This window comes from Sapajus apella, unplaced genomic scaffold (genome assembly GCF_009761245.1).
Source record: "Sapajus apella isolate SASKATOON/1434 unplaced genomic scaffold, GSC_monkey_1.0 scaffold1, whole genome shotgun sequence".
In the NCBI taxonomy this organism is placed as follows: domain Eukaryota; kingdom Metazoa; phylum Chordata; class Mammalia; order Primates; family Cebidae; genus Sapajus; species Sapajus apella.
In genome coordinates, this window is record NW_022436941.1 from 56,223,696 (window position 1) to 56,247,959 (window position 24,264).

At 34.3% G+C, this 24,264-nt stretch overlaps 1 protein-coding gene across 2 annotated transcripts in view; it reads left to right on the top strand.

The window, feature by feature from the left end:
* EDIL3 (EGF like repeats and discoidin domains 3) overlaps positions 1 to 20,702 on the top strand; it is a 439,880-nt gene extending 419,178 nt beyond the window's left edge. For both annotated transcript variants that reach the window (XM_032276660.1, XM_032276661.1), the window contains one exon: positions 17,562 to 20,702. In XM_032276660.1, the coding sequence (XP_032132551.1) occupies positions 17,562 to 17,711 (150 nt within the window). In that variant the 3' untranslated portion in view covers positions 17,712 to 20,702. The remainder of the gene's footprint in view (positions 1 to 17,561) is intronic.
* The last annotated feature ends 3,562 nt before the right edge of the window (positions 20,703 to 24,264 follow it).

Sequence of the window (24,264 nt, forward strand, 5' to 3'; positions counted from 1 at the left end):
AATTGATGTATCATACTTGTACATATTTGGAGGCTACATATGACATTTTGATACACGTATACAGTGTGCAATGATCACATCAGAGTTATTGGGGTACCCATCACCTCCAACATTTAATCAAAATAAATATTATTGGTAAGAAAATATAGACTCCACTAGGCAAGTTGGAAAACTGTGACAGTAGATCAGTGTATACTATTTACTAAAAAGAATGTTAGCTAGAATTCTCCTGTGAGACCGTAAAGCACACTATTATTCGTACAATGTAAATTTTTTTAATGAAACCATTTTTATGTTATAAATATATGATAATTGGCTAAATGCAGCCAATTTAACTGGTAGTTTTAAAAAGAAGTCTAACCAGTTTGCTTTAATATTATAACTAATTAGGCACAGTGAAGGAAAGCCTCAGGTAAAGCCTAAATCTACTATTTAGTATTGAAGAAGACAGTTGACACCAACAAACTGTAGATGAAAATGCAGTAATTAGGATTATCATAAAAAAATCTTTTATGGAGAAGAAGGAATTACAGAACATTACATATTTCCATTTTTACATAGAAGAGAATTTATAAAACAAATGAAAAAATGTATTGCCTAAGTTCTTTAAATACTTGAAAATAGTCATTTTATATGTAAATATACATATCATCAATAAAATATGTTTGATAGATATCAAAATAATCATTTTGCTTCATTATTATATTTCTACTAGGTAATTTATGTATCATTTCATATATCTTTTATAGATGTGCTCTTCTGTTTAAAAGCGCTCAATACTACTTAGCAATTAATTTTTTCTGAGATTGAGTAAGCCATCTCCTATTGATTCTTAACGTTATTTTTATCTTGTTTTCCGTGGTTACTTTCCATAAGAGGAAAAAAGTCTTCAATATTTACAAGTGCCAATTCAACTACAAGCTTTCATCCAGGCGAATATAATACATGAATTGAATGTTTCAGGGCAAAACATGGGCCTGTGAGATGTTTTATGGAAGCACTTTTCAAACAGAAATATGTATAAACAAAAGCTTCTAAGTCTTCTTTTGTGCCATTTGTTTTTATTGACTGCTTGCTTTAATAGATTTTGGGGATGTGGGTGTGGAAGTCTAATGTAGATCCCGACACAAGATTACTTCAGAAAAATAACCTGAAAATCAATGCAGTTTTCTAGGTTTACAATAAGCGCTATAAATTTCTGAAAATGTATCAATGCCCTTTTTGTTTTTTATTAATCAGAATGACTAAGCCCCAGAAAAGCAATGCCAGAAATATGTATATATGTACATAGGAGTATCTAAATATATGTAATAAATACATGTGGACATACACATGCCAAAAGTCAACTGAAAAATAATAATAGCCTGTTCTCCTTACTGCGCTGTCTCTTTCTGAATACCCTCCCATAGTATTCACAAGAATTGCAGTTTCCTTTAGTATTCTGTTTTTTAACTAAATTCCACATTAAATCTCTTGTAGTTGAGCCTATGATGACACTCTCGGTACAATCCATACATTTTTATTTTCCCCTTCCTAGTCTACAGTATTTTCTAACATTTAACTAACTTTTCTATTTCTCTACGGCATTAATTCAGGTACATTTTTATTTGAAAGTCAAATGTTCCTTTGCTCTTATGAAAGTGACATTTGTTTTATACACTTGGAGCTGTTTTTTGCTGTGTTTAGCAGGAAAACTGCAAAACTTGACAGACATTTTCAGTATTTAATTTTTCAGGTTATAAGCCAAAGTAAAGCAATAATAAATTTCAGGAAGAGTACTTATATGGAAAAATTAGAAATAAAAATGGGTTTTCTCTTCCAATATATTAGTCATAACATCATGGTGTTTAAATAAGTCTGAATTCACACCATAGGAGCTTTCTTTTCTTCAGGAATAAAGAAGCTGCTAATATTCTATTTCATCTCCTTCCCTAAAATTATCGAGGGTTTTATAAAAGCATAAGTTGAAAAGTTGAAACTTTTCCTGGATTTTCCAAAACAGCAAATAAAATACGCTGTTTCCAGTAAGACTTTCTTGGTCCTTAAAGATAAATCACAAATATATTCATCAAAAAATAACCTACAAGATCTTGGTGAACTCCGTAATTCAGTAGTTACCATAATTGTCTGATCATAGCACTCATGGGGAGATCTTGTTTTTTTGTTTTTTTGTTTTTTTTTTTTGAGCTTGTTTAAAAATGCATATTTCTGGGCCCTGGCTCAGACTCTCTGGAGATGAGCTGGAAATCTAAATGTTTACAGAGGCCCCAGCTAATTTAAATAATAAGCAAGCATGTGAAAAATGACTAATTGATGCCAAAAAAAATTAAATTTTTGAAACGAAGGGTAGTTTTCTGTTTTTCTAGTGAAAATGGAATTTGTTATTATTCTTTAAGACTTTGACCTCCAATTGGTCGGTGGAAGTCAATACGAATCAATGTTTCTAAAAATAAGATTAAATTTTAGTAAGTTTGCCAATTCCCTTATGAAAATCATAAGGTTAAACACTACCTTGAAACAAATTTTAAATTGAAATAATATATTTAAGTAGTTTAGGATGCAGATTAAATGGGGGGATTATTTGGAAGGAGGTGAAATTTGTATTCATTCAATTTGTTCAGTAGGCAGACTCCACATGAGAAAAAAGTATGAATATGACCCAGTCTCCCAGTCTAATGAGAAGCTCAGTAAAGGTGGAAAAACTTTGATTTAATCTGCTTATTTTAAAAATCAAAATATAACCTACTAGGTATATTATTTGATGAAACAACTCTAGGGAAGAAGTAGCACATAGATTATGTCAGTTTCATAAAAGTCCATGGCTCTCCAATAGAAGAAAAGAGTCCCTGGTACTTTTTAACCTCCTTCCCTTTCTCAACATGGGTGTGAAAAATAGAAGCAGCAACATCATCAGTCCTCATTAATAAAGCTGCCAGCCATGGTCTGTATTGAAGGATATATTCAAATTCAACAGTAATTACAGATGCCACAGAACATCCTGTCATTTCTGCTGAAGTGAGTACTTTTGGAGAGCTAAAATTAAATTTGAATGTTTAATACCTTGAAAGTCCAGCTCGTGGGTAAGGCAGAGGTCAGATGAGTAGTCAATAATAGTCATGCTGTTCTTTTGAAATTTGATCTGGGTGAGAAACTTAGAACCTGAAGAATTCCCTAGGAGGTAAATAAAATGGAATCATCAGTGGCAATCACAGAGGAAGATGATAGCGGGGGCGGGGGGGGGAAGCCAAAGGAGTGAATTGTCCTTCAAGAGGAAACAGCTGCATGTTTCTGAGCAGCAGGATCAAGGACAGCTTCTGTCCATATTACATGGAGACCATTAGTTTCATCCATTCAGAGTCCTGTTACTCTTTTCAAATAAGGCAGAGAAGGAAAGAAAGAAGAATGCTTCTCAAAAAGCAATTTCCAAAGAATAAATGACTTCATACAAAACACTAGGATTCAGTAATAGCAAGTGAATCGTGCCCGACATGACAGAAATTCATGTAGTCACTTTATTTTACTCACTTAAATATTTGGTGGCCGAGTGACTTAATTGAAACTAAAGTTAAGGAGACAGTCATATTATTTCAGAATTGTCTAGAAATAGGGACATTGTTATTTATTTATTTTAATTTGCATATTTTTTAATTTGTGTGGGTACATAGACAAGCATGTATATCTTTGGGGTACATGAGAGGTTTTGATACAGCCATGCAATTTGTAATAAGCATCCTGGATATTGTTATTTAAATAAACACCATTTGGCATCCACTCTTATTCAGAAGTTTCTCTGCTTTTCTCCTAGTAACTTAATATTATGAGACCTAACTGGGATATGTGCTGGTTTGAAGAATACAGAATTCTCTATGTTCACATAAATGTGGGTGTCACTAGATTTTCAAACTTAAGACACCAACCTGAGAATGTTTCTGATTTGGTATAATATAAAGTAGAGTGATAGGCTTAGCCTTTTTAATTTTAAATTATTTTAAATATCCCTGCCCAGGAGTTGATAGAGGGAGATAATAGCTGATGTCATGATCCCATTTTTAATGTAATAAAGACTGCAGGATATTAGGGATTTTAAAAAGGTGCAGCTTTAGGGGTAAATGTGTTCATCAAGACTCAATAAAGGCTGGTAGTAGGCAGAGACAAAACATTTAGTGAAAACATGTAAATAAAGAATTCATTTATTTCTGTAATCTATATATCTTAGTCTATTCAGATTGATCTAATAAAATACCATAATCTAGGTAGTTTATAAACAACAAGCATTTATTTCTGCTAGTTTTAGAGGCTGGCAAGTCCAAGATGAAGACATTAGCAGACTCAGCTTCTAATTGGGGCACACCTGGTTGTTCATAGACGGCACTTCTGGCTGTGTCCTCAGCATGGTGGGAAAGGGGGTGAAGAAGCTCTCTGTGTGGTCTCTTCTATAAGAGCACTAATTTCATTCATAAGGGCTCTGCTGTCATAACCTAATCACCTCCCAAAGACCTTACCTCTTAATGCCATCACCTTGAGGATAAGTAGTTCAACATAAGAATTTGGGGGGCACATAAGCATTCAGTTCATTGTACTATACATATTATCAAATTTTAGGCAATCCTGTGGTTTGCTGTGTTGCTTTTATAATTCATACCCTTGCCCGAAATAGAACAGATGCTTGTAAATTTTGCTAAGGCCTCTGACCAAGAATGAAATCTATCAGGAAATATCTAAGTACAGAAAAGTTGATTTAGCAAAGTGAAAGTGGTTTGCAGGCCTAGATCTGCCTGCTGAGTTTGGGAAAGAACAATCTAGTTAAATAAATTGAATTCAGAAAGCAGCCTATTGTCATCATGAGTAGTGTGATAACAGTTGTTAAGGTACACAGAGAACATAATAGGGACCCACTTATCAGAATCAGCTGTGGGGTCCTGGGGTCAAAAACAAGACAGAAAAATGGATGCAAGTCCAAGGGCAAATAGCCATGGGTCCCCTACAAAAAGTATTATGCCTCCATTTCCAAGTTTAACTTAAGCTCCAAGTGGTCTACCTGACCAAAGATGTTTGCTCCTGAATCTAGCGTAAGGAAGGGTTTAAGAGCGGGAAAGAAAGGAGAGAAGAGGAGATGGGGCTTATGGGATAGAGATGAGCACAGAGAGGGCTAGTGCCTAATGTAAGTGCAACTGTAGGAAGGAACAACTGGCTAGATGCTGGAAATAAAAGACAAAGCAGAGTGACTCATTAGCCATGGGAACAACCCGAAGCCATGTCATTCAGCTTATTTGGAAACATCAATGGAAAACCAGTTATTCTTCCTCAAGGGTTAATTTTGAGGTTTCTAAGAAAATCCTTTGCACATTATTTCACATTTTCTAATATTAAATACTGTCGATGTAAAATATGCAGTTAATTGTGGCCAATGAAGCATTTACTTTCCTTGATGGCAGCTGGACATTTTAACCTTAATCATTAAAAAACAAAAGAGCAAAAGCAGAATGCTGTCTAACAACAATTAGGTGGTGAAAACAAATATACATCAGGTAGAAAATCCAAAAATCTCACCAATATTAGGGTGGGTTGGGAGCAAGAAGTAGGAAGAATGTCCCTGCTGCTATGACTATTATTTAATGACAGATAACCACCTAGCACACATGCTATGAAACACCATTCTTAATAAATTTACGGAGAAAGGAGAAAATAACTCAGGATAATACAATGATAAGGAATAAATATATGCTCACTGTTTTTTCTTGCTAGTTATCTTTTGTCTTCAAGCTCAGAGTTACATTTTCAGCAAGTTGGATAAACTCCTTCAACATTTGGAACGGTATAGTTTTTCTAGTTAGCACATGCTTCTGCAAAAATGAAAAAATAAGTGTGAAAAACACGAGTAATATGTTACGTAGCAGTATTATCAAAGTAAAATATTCATAAAGGAAAAATAATATAAATGTTGTTTATATTACATGCTTTATTACCTTACTTTTCCCAGTGTTCAAATGACAAAAAAAGTTGAAATTATCTTTTTTTATCTTCTCAATCTTCCATCATTCATCAGAAATCACTAAAAAATGTGTCCACTTAAAATTCTGAATATCTCATGTTTATGTTTGATTTATTAATAGACCTAATTGCATAATGACAATATTTCATAATGAAAAAATTACTCATGCTTTTATTTAGGTCATTCTTGTACTACTACTGTGAAAAATCACCAAGCATTAGCCCAACTGTGATGCTATGCATTGATTAAAAATGCTAACATATTAAAAATATTGATTAGTGATTAGCTCCCCAGTAGAATGATCAAGGCTATCAAACTTTAATAAATTATTTAAACTTCAGTGATGCTGTCATTCATTAACAGGTAGTGATGAACCTGATGAAAGCAGGAAATGTTAGCTGAAAGAAAATTCGTATTTTTAATAGAAAAAACTACCATCCTATTTTACGTGAATCTGATAGTTTTTTCTCCTACGAGGAAAACAAGTACTCGATCAATCAGAGTATGCTAGTAACCATGTCATTGTTTTGATCGTTGAAGTATGCATTAACCATTGACTAGTGGTGTTAGCCTGTTTTGTGTTATTATTAAGGAATGCCTAAGACTGGGTAATTTATAAAGAAAGGAGGTTTATTTGGCTCATGGTTCTGCAGGCTGTGCAAGCATGGCAGTAGAATCTGCTTGGCTTCTGGTGAGACATCAGGAAACGTTTTTTACTCAGGCAGAAGTCAAAGAGAGAGCAGGCCCATCATATGGCAAGAGAAGGAGCAAGAGAGAGGAGCAGCTGCCACATTATTTTCTAACAACCAGCTCTCCTGTGAACTAATGGAGCAAGAACTCATTCAACATGCTAGGGAGGACACTAAGCCATACATGAGTGATGTGCCCCCGTGACCCACACACCTCCCACTAGGTCCCGCCTCCAACACTGAGGATCTCATAATGACGTGAGATTTGGGGGGAACAGATATCCAAACTATATCAATTAGAATACAGCAAAACTTTGAACCCATTTTATTTCTAAATAATCACCAAACAAATAACACTTTGTTAATTATATGGTAAAGAAAAAATGCTCAAAGACATTAGTTCAACATGATACATATGCCGTTTTTACTATCCACCATCACACCATCAGCTGCAATATGTGAAGCAATTAAAAGTCGCTCCTTTAACACTTTCACATTGACTTAATTAATGTGGCAATATTTTTCTACTTTTTCACAGTTTAAGTCTGAAAAAGAATAGATGATACTTGTAATATGTCCATATTTATGGGAAACTATAAAAAGATTTCTAAATCTGCCACACCCTATAAAGTTAGTCATTTGGCAGTGAATTTTATGTAGTTCCTTTGGTTGAATCTCAAAGAGAAAGTATGTTAATATGTATAGAGCACTCTCGGGACAAACACACCTGTAATAAACCTTTCGAGGCACTTATTAAAGAGGCAACACATTTCTTATCATCAAAAGGCTTCTGGTGTAATTTGAGACACAGATTGATTAAAAAATAACTTTAATAAAAGACGATTCAGTGATGATACCTGTGTGAAGAGACATTCCTCTCAGTTTTTCTGAAGCTGTGAACAGACGACCAAACTCAGAAAACTGAACACAAGACCTAATTTCCTTGTTTCCAATAAAGTTAGAAACAAAGTCAATTTTGAACAGATAAATAAAACGTGTAGTGTATAATAATAATTAAAGGGAGACATTTCTCCTATATGAATGAAAATAATATAACTTTTACCTAACAAAATTGCACTTTTATTTCTTTTCCTCCTTTTGGTAGTACTCCAATAGCTGTAATTAATAGCAAAGTTTACTTTTCCTTTCTCAGAGTAAGTATATTTTGATAATAATATACCCTCAACTCATTAAGAAAAGAAAAAAAAAGACCCAAATTTAGCTTATACCGAGAAGAGTTTCTGACTGCTCAGCTTAGGGCTGGCATTCCCTACGTTCTTCATGTAGTGTTGCCAGATTTAGCAAATAAAAATACAGGCACCTGGTTAAATTTGAATTTCAGATAAATGATACATTCTGTAGTATACCTATTTGACTTTGCAATCTTGTTTCCAGTTAACATCTTCCATGTCTTGTAGCTGACCCAGATGGTCTGCTAAGGGTCCTCAGGAGAGAGGATAAAGGAGAATGACTCCTTTCTGTGCCCAGGCAGTACACGCTTACTCTCACACCTACGCACCCTGCTTCAGCTGTACGATTGCACTTTGCCATCTCTTCATCCATCTCCTGGATTGTCTTCTCTCCTTCCCTAATACTCTTTTCAGTTCATCACTAGTCTGGCTTAGAAGTCGTGGCTGAGTGCTTAAATCACTGCTGTATGCATACATAGAGCTTGATATTGTCATTTCTGACAAGGATAGGGTGAAACTCTTCAATGAGATTTGAAGTGAGGAAAACTCTCCTAATGTGGCAAGAATTACTAAAGATACCAATCTATCTATTGCCACATCATTTATATATCTATCATGAAGGATAGATTCAGGGGTAGAGTCTCAAATTGTTTTGATGAGTTGGAAAACACCTAGTGTGATTTAGGATGAAAGTTTGAGAGATGAGCTTTGAGCTTCAATAGCGAGGCAAGTCGCTCTGTGCTTTTATAGAAAAGAGGAAAGGCATTTCTACATTTCTGATGTTTAACTAAAAAGAAAAATTAGATGCCTTACTTTCTGACTACTCCTAGTAATATCTCCTGGAGGTGTCTTTGAAAAGTAGATGATTTCCCAATTCTACTTTTTCTGTAGGAATATTTCTTATGGCAGTCAAAATCTGAGTAGTGAAAGGCAGATAGTTTAAATATATAGCCACAGTTTAGAATGGCATATTTTATGTTTCATAAATCTTTATAGGCAATCATCCTGTGTGATATATTTCCTGAGATATTCTTATTAAGGAGACTTTCATCATAAAAGAAGTTAAATATGGTGGTGTGTCCTACCTCCTGGCTTTTAGACTCTGCATTCTAAATGCCAGCAAACTTGGGAAAAGGAAGATAACAGTCAAGGAAGATAAACGCTTTCACTTTGATTTTTCACTAGGTCTTTTTTCCCAGGGTCAAGACCTAATAACAAAGGTAACATAAACTTCTTACTGAGGCTCTTTGGGCTCTTTCTAAGAGCTACCAGCTCTCCACCTAGTTGAAGCCAAGGTTATGCAAGAAAACAGTCCATAGAATGAATGGAGATGGTCACTCGGACCAGTCCCATTTGTCTGTCATCTGGCTGAGGGTATGTCGGCAATTCCTAGCTCAACTTGTTACTCTCACAGTGGACTAGGGAATCACAAGTATCACCTATGCCAGCTTGCCAGTTACAGAGAAGTTGATGTTACTGGGGAGAATAGGATCCCCTAATCTCATACCTTTTTAGGAGCAGTTGAACTCTTCTATGAAAAGCCAGAAGTTAAATATTTTAAAAAATACTATCAAAGATGTGCTATTTCCTCCATTTTTCCAATACTCTCAAATTCCAGAGGACCTAAGAAAGAATGAATTTAGAAAGCTGTCACACAGCTCTCCTTCCCAGTGAAGAATTATGTTCCCCAACCAGTTTTCATGTCAACTACAAAGAAACCAAAGAGAATCTGGCAATTTGAGAAGCAATAAAGGGCCAAAAATGTGGACTTTTATTGCCAGGCACAGGGAAAAAAAGTTTGCATTTTTTTGGCCAATTATTATTGGAATCTTTCATTTGTGCATTTTGAGAAAAAAAATCTAACAGAAGGAGCAGTAGAGTGCAAATAATACTGCAAGAACTGTAAGTGAACATCAAATTTGTGGTGTAGTTAAGAATTTCTTGGGATATAATCAGAGATTTATATGAACTAGGAACATGAGGCAAAGCCAGATTAGTTCAGTGAAATAGAGCATTTCTTGAAGCCAAAAGTCTGCTTTTTTACATAATTACAATTGAAAGAAAATTTTAGAACCACAAGAAATTTTATGAGAGCAACAGTTGGAATGGAAATAATTTTTTTAGAGAACCCATATATTCATTTTAGTGGTTTAAAATGAACCAAGCCCTGGTGAAAGAAAGACTGGAGCCTGTCCCCATGTTTTGTTTTTCACTTCTCCTATCAAGCAAAAATGTTCTATAATTAGACTTTTGAAGTTAAATAGACAGTTTGAAAGCCTCAGGTAATTTCATGGAGAAATATTGGGAAGCAAAGAAATCTCTGAAGCAACCAGGGTCTACATTTTTCAAAGGGCTCATGGAGCAAAACATCATTTGAAAGGGAACGCATAAAAAATGAATATCTGATATGAATTATGGTGTGGAGTTTTATATGTATGACCATGCACAGTAGCTTTCAGAAAATCTGACCGCAGTTTCTTAAGGGATTGCAAAATAATCCCAAGTAGATGGCCAAAGTAGTATTTCTCAAAGGACCTATAAGCTTTGATGGAAATGATATTAAAGAAATACAGGAGAATAAAGTTGTTAAATGTTTTTGTTACTGAAATATGCAAGAAGACAAGTGACACCAGTTGTTTGATATGGTCATCAGATTAATGTCCATGAGAATCAGTATCATCCAGAAACTGAAAATAAGAAGAGCAAATAAAAACAGAAGGAGTAGAACCTAACAGTAGAAGGTTTAGAAAGTGTATGCATGGGCTAAAATAAATAAATTTCAGTGGATTGTCCTTTCAGGATTTATTCAAAGAATCAGAATAGAAAGAAGTTCACAATTAACTTTAAAGCCTGAATGTCTGTCACAGGCTGGCACGTGATGTTGGGGAGGTTGTAGATGCAATCCTTTCAGATAATTGAGGTTCCTTTCCACCTGTCAGTGTTTCAGACATCAAAACTTATATGAAACCCTTTGCTTTTCAACACCAGTTACTCATTGCGAAGTTCAGGATTCCCCAAACCCACCCTCACTTTTGACATCAATTGCATATTCACAGTTCCCCAAGATTATTCTCAGGTTTGATAATTCAGCAGAAAAACTCACCAACACAATTAAAATTATTATTCTCACTGTTACAGTTTATCACCATGAAAGGGTATGGATACAAATCATCTAAGGGAAGAAGCATATGGGGTAGGCTTCAGGAAAGTCTAGGCATGAGCTTTCAGTTGTCTTGGAAACTTCTGGAGAGTACTAACTTCTCTTAGCCGTGTTACGTGACATTAAGCCCAGAGTGTTACCAACCAGGAAGCTCACCTTAGCCTTGGCATTCAGAGTTTTTATGGAAGCTTAGACATGTAGACTTGGTTGACCTTAGCTATGGCTGACCATGGCCAACGTTAGTTTCCTCCCTTTCAGTGGTCAAGCTAACCTGAAGACCTCACTGTAAACCACAATGTTAACATAGGCCATCTGGTATAGCCCAGGGCCCCCTGGAAAACAAAAACACTTATCAAACAGGCCAGAGATTACCTCCCAGGAGCTGAGGGCAAAAATCAGACTCCTCCTTGGGTAAGGTTAACATCTTATTGCACATTCCTTACACAAGGTTTCGTGGACTGTACACTAATCACTGGAATGACACGTGTCTGTAAACACTGTGCCTATACTAGATTTGACACATCCTAAACTCTGCAGAAGAGCTGTTCAGTAGAGAAAAGATTTGATGATCAGCAACTTGCTTCAAGATAGTACATGCAAGCAAACTCAAGATTAAGACGTGTCTAGATATATGTTTCTTGCAAAGAAGACAAGTTGGTCAACTCTTTCTGGATACAGAAAAGTAAAGTTATTGTCTAATATGTTACAGCTAGTTGTTGATATAAAAACAAGTTCTCTTTGCATTTGATCTTTTATCTGTAGATTATACACATATTTTCACAAATTGGGACATGTAACTTTATCATTGTCTTTGACTCTACTTTAAGGTAGTATGTATACATTCTGGTTGAATTATTTTTCCATTTGACTTTCACCTGCTGATAGATTGTTTCAGCTGGCTACGACCTTATTTCATCTGTAACTTTGAGGGTAATGGTTCTACTTGGGATGCTATGGGATGAAAGACACTGTGGCAGCTCTCTGTTTCTTTCTGTGGATAACAATTTGTGCTGCAGTATTGTTGGGATGCCCTATAGTGAAGGCCCATCCCCCAGCTCATTCTGCAAAATGATGATCAACATAGACACTTGTTAACACAGTCTGTGGCTCCAACAGAAACCCCTGCTTTTTTGGTGACCCTCTTAGAATGTAATTCTCAATATGGCTATTTTCCAAAGAAACATTTCCTAGAATATTGAAATTTACCTGGCAATGAATTTCTTTTTTCCTTATTACATCTTGAAGAATGTACTCATATTGAGGCTAATTTTGTTATAGAGTTTCATTGGTTTAGTGAAATTGATTGCAGAGAAAAACATCAAGAATAATATACTAGCCATTCAATCATGAAATGGTTTCAGGATGCTGGTAAATTTTCCTAGAAAATTGAATTCGCTAAATGATAACTGCAGTCTATTTTGGCTAAAAGAATTAAACTTTGGTTTCAGACATTTTATAGCCAATCACCAATAGAAGGTTTATATATGCAAAGCTTCCAATAAGATTTTTTTAATCTGATATAGATTTATACCACTAACTAAAATTTAAAAAAAAATAAATTTATACATATTTTAATATTTCTATACTTTTTAATTTAAATTGATTTTTGGAATGCTCACATATAGGGCAAAGTAAAACATAAATTGTAGATTAGTCTAAAATATTACTGATAATATAGACATAGAATTAGAAACAATGAAGGCTCTCTTCCAAGCTATTCAAATGGAAAATGTTATGTTTGACTTTATTCATGCATACTAATTCCATGAAAATTTTCATAAGACTTTACATCACTTAAAGCATTGATTCAAGGTGTAACTCTTAAATTTTTGACAGTCCAAAAAATTCAGGTAATGTTGACACTAAGTATATAAAAATAAGTTTTATGATCCTGAACTATAAACTAATAAGCATCTGTCCCTTATGTCACCCGCAAAAATCAGAATTCTATACTTCTATAATATATAAACGGTTACTTTATAAAATAGATACAAGTAAAAAACTTGGATAGCCTTTGCTTAGGAGAAATTATGAAAATATCCAAAATTTATTTGACCATAAATCAATCAACTATAACCCAACATGCAATATAATAAATTTACCTTTTAGACTGAATTGATGGGAATATTGCATATGCAACAAAGGTGCATTCTATCTTTTGAGCTATTCACAGTGTAGCTTTTGAGCTACATTCTATGTCTCAATAAATACCACACTTTCATTGAGCCATAGTTAAAACAGGTGTTATCTAATGGAATGCAATCAAGATTATAAATCTGAAAATCATGCAACATAAGGAACTTTTTAAGGAAGCATGAATGTTTAGTCTGACTTAAGTTGACTTTTTGAGAGGTTTGTGTCAATTATTGTTGAGCATATCAAAAAGGTTTTTTTGATGGGCTAAATTTGTTCCATTTTCATTGAGAATTAAGCACTAGATTCAATAGATTGAAATGAGAGAGATATACATTTTAGCCTCATAAAAAGATAGATGTTCAAACTGTCTAAATATGTACTTGTCCTATTGTGTTGAGGCATGCCATGGGTAGGCTGAAAGTTCCATGTTAAAAATATTAGAGGGAAAAGTTATTGACAGCAGATCTCTGAGTTCTCTTCCAAATCTCAGTTTCTTTTATTATATGGGTAGAATTAGATAAAAACAGGGTTTCTGAGGATCACAGCTATCAAAGACTGTTCTTATTTAATTTCTCCATAAGCACTCTGGATGAAAGCACAAAGGATTGAAATTGTGTATGTTGAATAAAGAATTCTTAGCTTTCAGCCCAACACCTCAGCACACACACACACATACATGCTGCTCTAGGAAAATGGATCTTTGTCTTTGTCCTCTATCCCTTAAGAACAGCAGATCAATGTACAGATATTGGTATGCTTGATACCATAAACAGTAAAGCCAGTGGTGTGCTTGATACCATAAACAAAGCAAATACAATCAGTAGAAAAAACATTAGAAAGTCTTATTCAACCTTTGAATTTCGCCAATATCTGAAATCCCAGATGTGGTTCAACTATAGTCTCCACATATCAGAAGAAAAATAATGAAATCTATAAGGGGGCAACAAAAGGGCAGAGGGATGAAGTGATGGTCACTTGAAATCTTACTAAAATACTGGTGTTTAGTCTGGAAGAGCATAGGGAAGCTATCTAAAAATGCTTAGAACCACTCACTATTTGAATGATGTGAACAAAAGTTCCAAAAATCAGAACAGTGGAATCTCCTGAAAATTTCTTATGAGTTACGTTTAGGACAAGTAGAAAAAAGCACATTTTTACAAACTAGATGATTTTCTAAAGAAATCGGATGTGCAAGAAATCCCCAAGAGATTCTTTGATATTTAGAGTCCCATTCCATGACTGCTAAAAGAAACAAATATGCCCCACTTCTCTGACTACGTGGTGGAGGATAATGTTGCTGTGTTCCATGATCGCTGGAGGCCTCCTATGGATGATGTCTACCCTGGCCTGAATAGACAGTGGTTAATAACGAAGAATGGTAGCTTGCCTTACAAAAAATATAAAAATGCTGCTAGAAGCAACATTTTATTGTTTTATTTTATCTAATATTCTCTCCATGCCGATTTGAATTCTCTCAAGAATCTGTCTTGTATTTTTAACCAGCATCACAAGAGAGTTAACCTTAGGGGAAAAAAATCAAGATAGCTAGATTGAGGGAGTTGTATTTTTCTTTTCTTCTCCTCTCTTAGATTGTCATTATGGAAGCTCCTGCAAAGACCTTCAGTGCTTTTTTCTCAAGGTCCCATATGTTAGAAAAAGCCTGAGAGACCCCATAACATTATCATGTCTGAATTAAGCAGCAAATTTGTCCTCAGCTAATTAGCCTCCTCTCTGAACTGAAACTTGTGCGTAGTTTTTCTAAAAATTTCTAAATCAAACTGTGTCTTTCTCTTATAAAAGATTTTCATCCCTATGTGGAGATTTAGTGTTCTCCATCAGTCTTTTCAGACTTCAGTTTTAGTTCAGATTCTTATATCTCTAAAATGTGCCTGTGAAAGCACTTTCTAGAAATCTTAGAGATTTTACAAAGTTAACTAAAAACACTATGTTTGCATTCCTTTACAAGGTGAAACATTTAGGTAGCCTTCTTAAGCATGGGCTTCCCAGTGCTGGAGATAAGAAAACAACACAGGTGCCACATGTTTACCCAACAAGTACAAACTACCCTGGAATTAGCAAGTGTGTGCTTTGTGTTCTGTACTGTGACACTACTGAGAGGTCTCTGAAAATAAAAATACATTTTCTGTACTTTGAGGCCGTAAATTGGGTGATTGGGGCTGTTTTTCTATGAATGTTATTGTTTTATAAATCACATTTCATGAAACTTCATTTTTTAAATGAATATGCAAATATCCATGACTTTCACATATTAAATCAGAAATTTCATGGTTGTTTTCAATTAGAGCTGATATAGTTTCTCTGTATGTATTTTTCATTATAAAGAAATAAGTATAATTAATAATTCAACTAATGCTTTCTGGATTGTTAGTTTCTACCAAAACCTGTTCTGAACAGCAGACACTTAAGAGAAAATTGTTCCTTCCTGTATTTCTTTCCCAAGAAGTGGTTTAAACCGTATTTTGGGCTATTTTAAATCTTGTAATGAGAGTTCGTGAATTTAAACTCTATTATCCCAAAGATATACATTAAGTTCACTAGCAGGGCTACAAAATTGGATTTAGATTCCATATTGAATTGTAATACCACCATCTCAGTGAAGCATTTGAATCCAACATCATATGTCAGAGATGATGTCAGTAAACCAGAGTTTACTTTCTGCTACTCACTCAAGATTTTGGGCCAGTGTTTATGGTATGTCCTGTACCTGTGAGCTTTTGCTAACAGAGACATTGTTACATAGCAATACATTTCAGTCCAGAATGAGTTATTCCTTAGTGCAAAACATGGCATTTCTCAGCATAAATTGCCTGCTAAATGAACATGGATTTAGATATCACAGCAGAACCAGCAGAGAGACTTTTCAGTCTTGTCTATTGCTTCTGTTAATCAGTTCCATACTGTCTAATGCTTTTGAAGAGAATATTGCTTTTTTCTTTCCAGAAGAACATTTGTGACCATATAAGACTGAACCAATCTAGTCTAGAAGGCTTTTAGAGCATCCCTTTTAATTTCAGAATTCCCAAAGATATGAGTTAGGTTTTCTGTCATGTGATGGCAGAGTTTTGTTTGTTTCTTGTTTTCTACTTTGGGGGATTTTATTTTCAGGTCTCTTTGTTGGCAACATTCTTATGTTTTAATGCCAAACAAGAAAGAAATCTGATGTCAAACAAGAAAGAAAATTATCTTCTAATTATAAGATGCTTCAAAAAGTGAAAAGAGAAAGTCTTGATGAGATTTTTTACTCTAAAAATTTGAACTAAATCTAAAAATCTAAACTAAATCTAAATTTTTAAGTAGATATAAAATAGTTAGAAATCACTTCAACAAGAAATGCTCAGAAACTACACAGAACAATGAATAAAATCTTCAGATAAAGACTAAATAATATAAATACCTCAGTTTACCCCAACATAAATTATGATTTAATGCTATTCCTATCAGGGTCCCAGTGTTTTGAATTTGTTTTGTTTTCAGAAGCAAACATTTGTCCAAGTTATTATAAAAGTATTTTAAGGAAGAGCAAGTGGCCATAGAAAAGCTCAAAAAAAAAGCATTTTTACAAAAGAAGAAAGGAACAGATGTGCAATGCAAAGTGTCAGGATGTTATAAGTCACATTGATCAAAATAGTACTTTATGGATCCAGGAATTAATAGATGAAGCCAAAAAAAAAAAAACAGTTCAAAAATCATTGATTGAGTTGTCTCATTTGGAGATGGGTTAATTTTATTCTCTATGTAAGAAGAAGTGAGCAAAAAGTACTGTGATAGAAACTGTTAGTGCTCACCAAATAGCCATGTGCTTCTTTCCAGTGCCCAGCCTCCTTTGCTATTAGGCTGGTGTCATATAGTTGGGTAAGGTGAAACAGATAGACAGAAGTCATATAAGCTGCTTCCATACTTGTTCTCTTAAACATCCTGCCCAGTCTACTAACTCACCCTCCCCTTTCCCGTTGTGAATGTGGAGACCACATGCTCCCTTTGATAGTTGTACTTTGCAAGCAGCTTGGATCCCTGAGTCACTCCTTGGAAGAGAGCATCTTCAGCAAGCTACATGACTAACGTCAGCTTGTGACATAAGCAAAAAGTAAGCATCTGTGGCATCTTTATAATTGAGAGAAACAGGCAGAGGAAAATGACAGACCTAAGAACTCCTGCATTAGGCAATCAAGGTTTGCCGTAACTCTTTAAATTAAACATTAATTGACCATTTCATGAAAAATTATTATTAAAAAGAAGCTGCAATATATTTTGAAGAAAAGAAAATGAATAGTTTTCAAATATCACATTTGGGGAAAATGTTCCAAACAAGAACATAAAAATAATTTCAAAGAAAAAAGGTTGTATGACTGACATTTTCTGCTCTTCTTTATTAGGTTTTCCAGGGCAATTTTGACAATGACACTCACAGAAAAAACGTCATCGACCCTCCCATCTATGCACGACACATAAGAATCCTTCCTTGGTCCTGGTACGGGAGAATCACGTTGCGGTCAGAGCTGCTGGGCTGCACAGAGGAGGAATGAGGAGAGGCTCCATTTCACAACCTCCTTCCCTGTTTCCCTAAAAGTATCTCCATGGAATGAACTGTGCAAAATCTGTAGGAAACTGAATGGGTTTTTTTCATGAGAAAGTGCTCAAATTATGGTAGGCAACTAACTGTCTTTGTAAAGAGGTCTAAGCCTGCCTTTTCAATGATTTAATTTGATTTTTTTTTATGGGTCAAATCTCTTAACATCACATTAAGTGTGAATTACTTTTCTCATTGTTTTCTGAATTATTCACATTGGTAGAAATATATTAGGGAAAGAAAGTAGCCTTCTTTTTATAGTAAGATTTAAAAAAGTCTCAAAGTCATCAAATAAGAGCAAGAGTTGATCAAGTTTTACCATCAATACTCAACTAATTCTGATAAAAGGAATACTGCAATGTTAGCAATAAGTTTTTTTCTTCTGTAATGACTCTACATTATCCCAAGTGTTTCTCTGTGCCTACCAAACACTGTCAGTGTTTTTCACAAAATTTCAAAGAATATGTATCATGCAGTACTGATACTATAATTCTTATTTTACTTTCATTATTTCTTATAAAAGATTATGTGACTTCTTTTTCTTTTGGTTCTAGTCTACATTCTTTATATTGTATATTACCCGAATAATTCAATGTTTTTTTTCTAATTGAATTTTCTATTAGTTGCCTAAAAGAAGTGTCATGCTTACTCATATATACAAAACATGACTGCATATCAGTACATTGATCTGTAGTTCATATCAGTTAATTAAATCTGCAGTTTTATTTTTGAAGGAAGCCACTTAATTTCCAAATACTTCCTTCATAAAGAATCCCATACTCTCAGTTTGCACAACGGAACAATATATATATATATATATATATATATATATATATATAGTGTCTCTTTAAATATAAATCTTCATTTAGGTGATAATTACATATCTTTATATTTACTTTAAAAAGTATGCTTATGAGTTATTTGTTTCTTTTTTAAAAATTTAGCAAAGAAATATGAATATAGTGCTGCATAGCTTGGCCAAGCATACTCATCATTTCTTTGTTCATCTCCACGTTTCCTGTGAAACTAACATCTTACTGAGATTTGAAACTGGTGGTAGTTTCCCAGGAAGGCACAGGTGGAGTTATTTGTGAGAAGCAAATGTTTACTAATTACAAAGTAGTAAACCGCTTTCAAGATGAAAATTGATTTCTATTTATTTTGCTTCAAAGGTCCTGAAAAAATAAGCAATTATCATAACAATTTGTTATTGATACTGGAGGTTTCATTGACATGTCTCTCAAATTAAACCTTACACTGCCTCCATAAAACTCTGCAACATCTAATTTATAAGCTTTACAAGTATTTATTTTATAAGGCTTAGACAGAATTATTGGAGTTTTAAATTAAGTGTCTTGGAAAAGAAAGGATGGTATATGTACGAAATGTTAAGGTCCTACGCAACACTGCTAAGTTATTTCTTTCCTTTAATATTTGTGCTGCATAACAAAAGCCACTAGACTGTTACTGTCTTGTCTGTCCATGTGTTAACAGCATTTCTTAATGATGTATATATGGAGTGGTCTTCAATCATAGTGAAGAATTTAAAGAGAAAGTCAATCGTATTGGCATTTTTAAAAAGAACAAAATTAGTTGGTCTAAGGAGACCTGCTGGCTACATGTCGGTTCCTTGCCCATATGCTTTCTACTTCTTGTTCTTATTATGAAATTTTGAATTTGAAGCCTCTGAAATGGGGATCAGTTTTTAACATCTTTCAAAAACAAAATTGCTATTCCCTCCATGTTGCCTTTTTTAGATAACTTTAAAATTAGGATTTGAAAATATTTTTAACTGGCTAAATTTTAAAGTCATGTGACAAATAATTACTTAGGTTCAGAAATACACAGACGCTTACTCTTTAGCCAATGATTCTTATTTCTTTCAAGGTTTACTGCCCCATCAAATATATAGCCATTTTACTTTGCAAATTACGTACATTCTTAAGAGTATATTTTAATGATTATTACTAATGCTTTATGATGACTCACTTTTCCAAAATTATTTATGGCTTCATATGATGTTTTGTAATTTTTTCTATTGATACCTATTTTAAAAATATTTTCCAAGGAAGTCGATTAGAATTATATTTGTTACCCTTTAGAAAAAACATTGAAATGAGTTTCTCTTTCTTTTTCATTTTCTCTCTGCTTTATATGCTCTTCACAATACATCATGTCCAATGGATATCTGTTGTCCCATGACACCCAAAACTGGTAACAGCAAAGGGATTCCCACATGTGGAAATGTTGAAAATTCTTGTTAAGTAGTATTATGAAGTAGCTTTTGTGTCATTTGTGTCAATGACATCAGAGCGAAATAAATTTATTCTATTTAAATTCACACTAAAATCAATAAAATACCGTAAGTAGAGTACACATAAGAATCACCTAGTCTTCACTATGTTGAGTAACTGTAACATGCTAATTTTACAATGAACGAAACTAAACTTTTAAACATCTTCGCTTTATCTACATCCTTTTTGAAAGTGTTCATCATGCTACCAATTCTAATTTTAGGGTTGACTTTCTCTTTCCGAATAACTTCATGAAGTTTGGTGTGAATTTTGAAGACTTGGGGTACTAATGATTGTATCTTTGCTAGTCAACAACTTATGAAATACAATACTCAATGTGTCTGATGTGTCAGTAAGTACAGAAATAACTAAGACACAAATAACCTTTGCAAACCTTCAAGCTGTGTAATATTCCAATGTTGTTTTTTTCTTTGTATATATACTTATATCACATAGGATGTAAAACCAGTATGACCTTGTCTAGTCTCCAAACTTAAAATAAACTTTTGAAAACCCAGGATTCTTTTGAAGCAGTTGTAATTAAACACATCTGTGTGAATACACAAATAGTCTGAAGGTGAATGCCCACTACTCTAGATCACATACTTGATTTATTTTTTCTTTTCACAGGACAACTGAACAGATACAGAAAATAAAGAAATTACAACAATCTCTATCTATTGATATTAGTTAAATTGGTCTTTGAAAGATTATTAAAATATATTCATTCTTCATGCTCCTTTTAGATGTGGAAGTTTTACTAGAATATTCTTAATCCAAAGTCATATTTGGCCTCATGTATAGAGCGTTGTGTACCAGGACTGATCTGCCCATTGCTCATCAGATGATGTCGCTGTTGTTTCTATAGTTTTTTCAGTTCATGATGCTCAGGAGTATAATGAAGAGATCGAGCCAGTAGTAAGCAATAACACAACCATAATAATGTATTTATCCATGTAACATTAGCCAAGGAATAATGAACATCATAAATGTGGAGTCTTCATAAATCCTGTTTCTAGCCCTCTGGAAGTCACTGGTGAAATACTAAATCTAGTGTACTTCCTATTTTTTTTTTATTTTCTTAGGATGCAAAAAAATTAGGGAGGAAATAAGATATTAAAGGTGACTACTTATTTGAGCTTCTATGAATCTCTGATAGCTCCCAGTACTAATCATGTTTATATATTCATATACATTCCCATGTAAATGCATTTTAATATGAGTGGATCAATAAGATTCCATTATTTGCCTACTTTTTGCACATACTCATAAACATATAATAAATGTGCTTTTATTAAATGAGAGAAATTATACATATATATTTTCAGTAGAACTAATAAGGAATCACGACATCTATACAGGATAAAAATTTATTGTGACAGCAAAAGATTTAATAATTATCCAACAGAACATTTTAAAGTATGAAACTTTTAAGATTACTGATTCAAGGTGCAAAAATAATAAAAGCATTTCAAATTCCAAGAAGAAAAGTCTGAATAGCCTAAAATATGTGTTTTTTAATAAAGTATTAATAATAACTTCATGAAAGAAAAATATTATCTTTATTTAACCTGAATTTTAAAACATCTACAATTTCAGCTTTGAATACATGACTTTAAGATTTTGATAAAGAAACACTAATTTTTACTGTCAGGAATTCAATGCTATTTCTTTTCTCAAATGCTAATTTTTTTTTAAATTAGCAATCACTTAGTATGTTATTTATTTGTGAAAAATATTGCCTCTAGCCTTTGAGATGCAAAATGATCCTTTTATCTGCACAGATAAAATAGAGGACCAAACAACTTTGCCAGCTGAGAAATGTTTCAGCTACCCTGAAACAGAATGCATGGTCATTTGTCTTTACAAAGACAAAGACTACCTAGCATAAGTAGCAATTTTTCTATTGATTTTGAAGGGGGAAATAGGTTTCTTGATTCTGTTGCAGTAAATGCCTATAATTCATACTGCCTGTTTCAACATTGCCACCAAATAAAGTGTTTCCACAGTAGTCAAGTGCACTTACTCATAGAGTTATTTCTATTAAATGACTTTGGTAGCAGAAATAGGAAAACATTTTTTTGAAAAGGCTACTCATTTGGTAGCTTTTGCATAACTTCGCAGAAGCTGATTGAGTATCTGAAAACATTAATGCTTTGGAAATATGATGTAGAACCATCAGCAAATGGTCACCATATTACATAATTAAGTATTGCACATGGTGACTGCTTCTGATTGAATTTTATTTTAATGTCCTCAAAGCCATGAACCACACTGCTCCATATTTATGTACAATCCCCATAGCACCCTTCATATATACCCACATATGTAAGTTAATAATGATGATATATTACAATGTAAACTCAACCTGCTACCACGTGTAGAGGGAGTGGTGGCAGTGAGACTGATGGTGCATTCAAACAATACATCTCTGGCTGGGCACAGTTGCTCATGCCTGTAATTCTAGCACTTTGGGAGGCCGAGGTGGGCAGATCATTTGAGGTCAGGAGTTCGAGACCAACCTGGCCAACATAGTAAAACCCCGTCTCTACTAAAATACAAAGCTGAGCCAGGTGTGGTGGCACATGTCTGTAATCCCAGCTACTAGGGATGCTGAGGCAGCAAAAGCTCTTGAACCCAGGAGGTAGAGGTTGCAGTGAGTCAAGATCACGCCACTGCACTCCAGTCTGGATGACAGAGCTGCACTCCGTCTCAAACACACACATACACAACACACACACACACACACATACACACACACACACACACACACACACTGAACAATATAACTTCCATGGCCAATATGGAAACAGCTTGTGATAACTAATATAAGCATCAGGCAAAAACACTCCTGAGAATTCAAGGGAAGAAAACTGTGCATATGACAAAGAGATGAGGAATGTTTTCTGTGATGAATAAGTGAAAAATCAAACATGGATTTTCACATATTTCACCATTTTCCCTTTTTAGTGATTGTATAGCTGGGATTTGAAGAAAAATTAATAATAAAAAAGGCTTTGTCTTTCAGGAAGAGAATCTTAGCAGGCCGGTGGCCCTAGGGAACATAAGAAGCACAGTGCTTTTCTGCCTGGGACCAGGAAAGAGGAATTGGGCAAAGAGGTTAAAAATGGCATATCTCTAAGGAAGCACTAAATAATCAATTTAGGCAGCTTTATTTTCCCTGTTCTCAAGTTTCTTAGGCAATAATATTTTTAAATACTACTTTTTAACAGTGGAAGCATCCTCCCCACCCACTCCCCACTCAAAATCCCTATTTTTAGTGGCATAAGCACCCTGATAAGATGCTTGAGAGGTGGACTGAGAGTCTGAACCATGTTCACAATATTAAACAATGTTTTCAAACTGTTAACATAGAGAAACTGCTGGATCTGGACCAGTAGTATGTTTTTTAAAAAATTAAATACATTAGGACAAGAGAGAAGAGGAGAAAGAAGGAGTTAGAATAGGAGGAGAGAAAAATATTTAGGTCCATTGTAAAAATTATTTTGCCAACATTTTATTTCAGTTATATTCCTGATATATATGTGTTCTTGATCATAGCGTAAATTATTTTTCTAACTCTGAGACAGACATAAAAGTTGAAATCCACAGCCACGCAGCCTCTTCAACTGCTTTCTACATGGGTGGTGTCTGCTAGCTGCTAGGTGTTGGTATGTGGGGTGGCAGCGTGACTTTAGAGCCAGATTTGGAAGGATCCTGTAAACAGAAGTTGTTAGCAGCTTGCTGGGAAAGATGTGCTGACAGAAGCCTGAGAGGCTTTTTAAGAGAAAAAATACATAACACAGACTTGTGTGAATTTTTCCTATATAGTAAGTAAAGCCCTTTGCCCTTCTCCCCATAATATATTTTAACAAAATATCAGTTTCTTCCCCTCACATTTTATTGTTAAGCTAGAGAAGATTCACCCAAGTATTGAATATGGCCTGAATGTGGGCTTGCAGCACGAGTCAAGGCTGCCTGTGAGGGACCTGCCACTTTGGATTAATCATAATGCAGATCCATGAGTTGGGTGTTTGTTTGTTTTAATAAACCACAATGCATTTATGTAGATTTTTCTAAAGCGACCTCCGGTTTAAAAATGCATAATTGAACGCCCTCCACACCCTTGTTCTAACCTTGAGTGTTTTCTTACCCAAGCCTAATATCACAGATACTTGTCCCTCCCGACTGCAGCATTAGGCTGTACTATAAGTA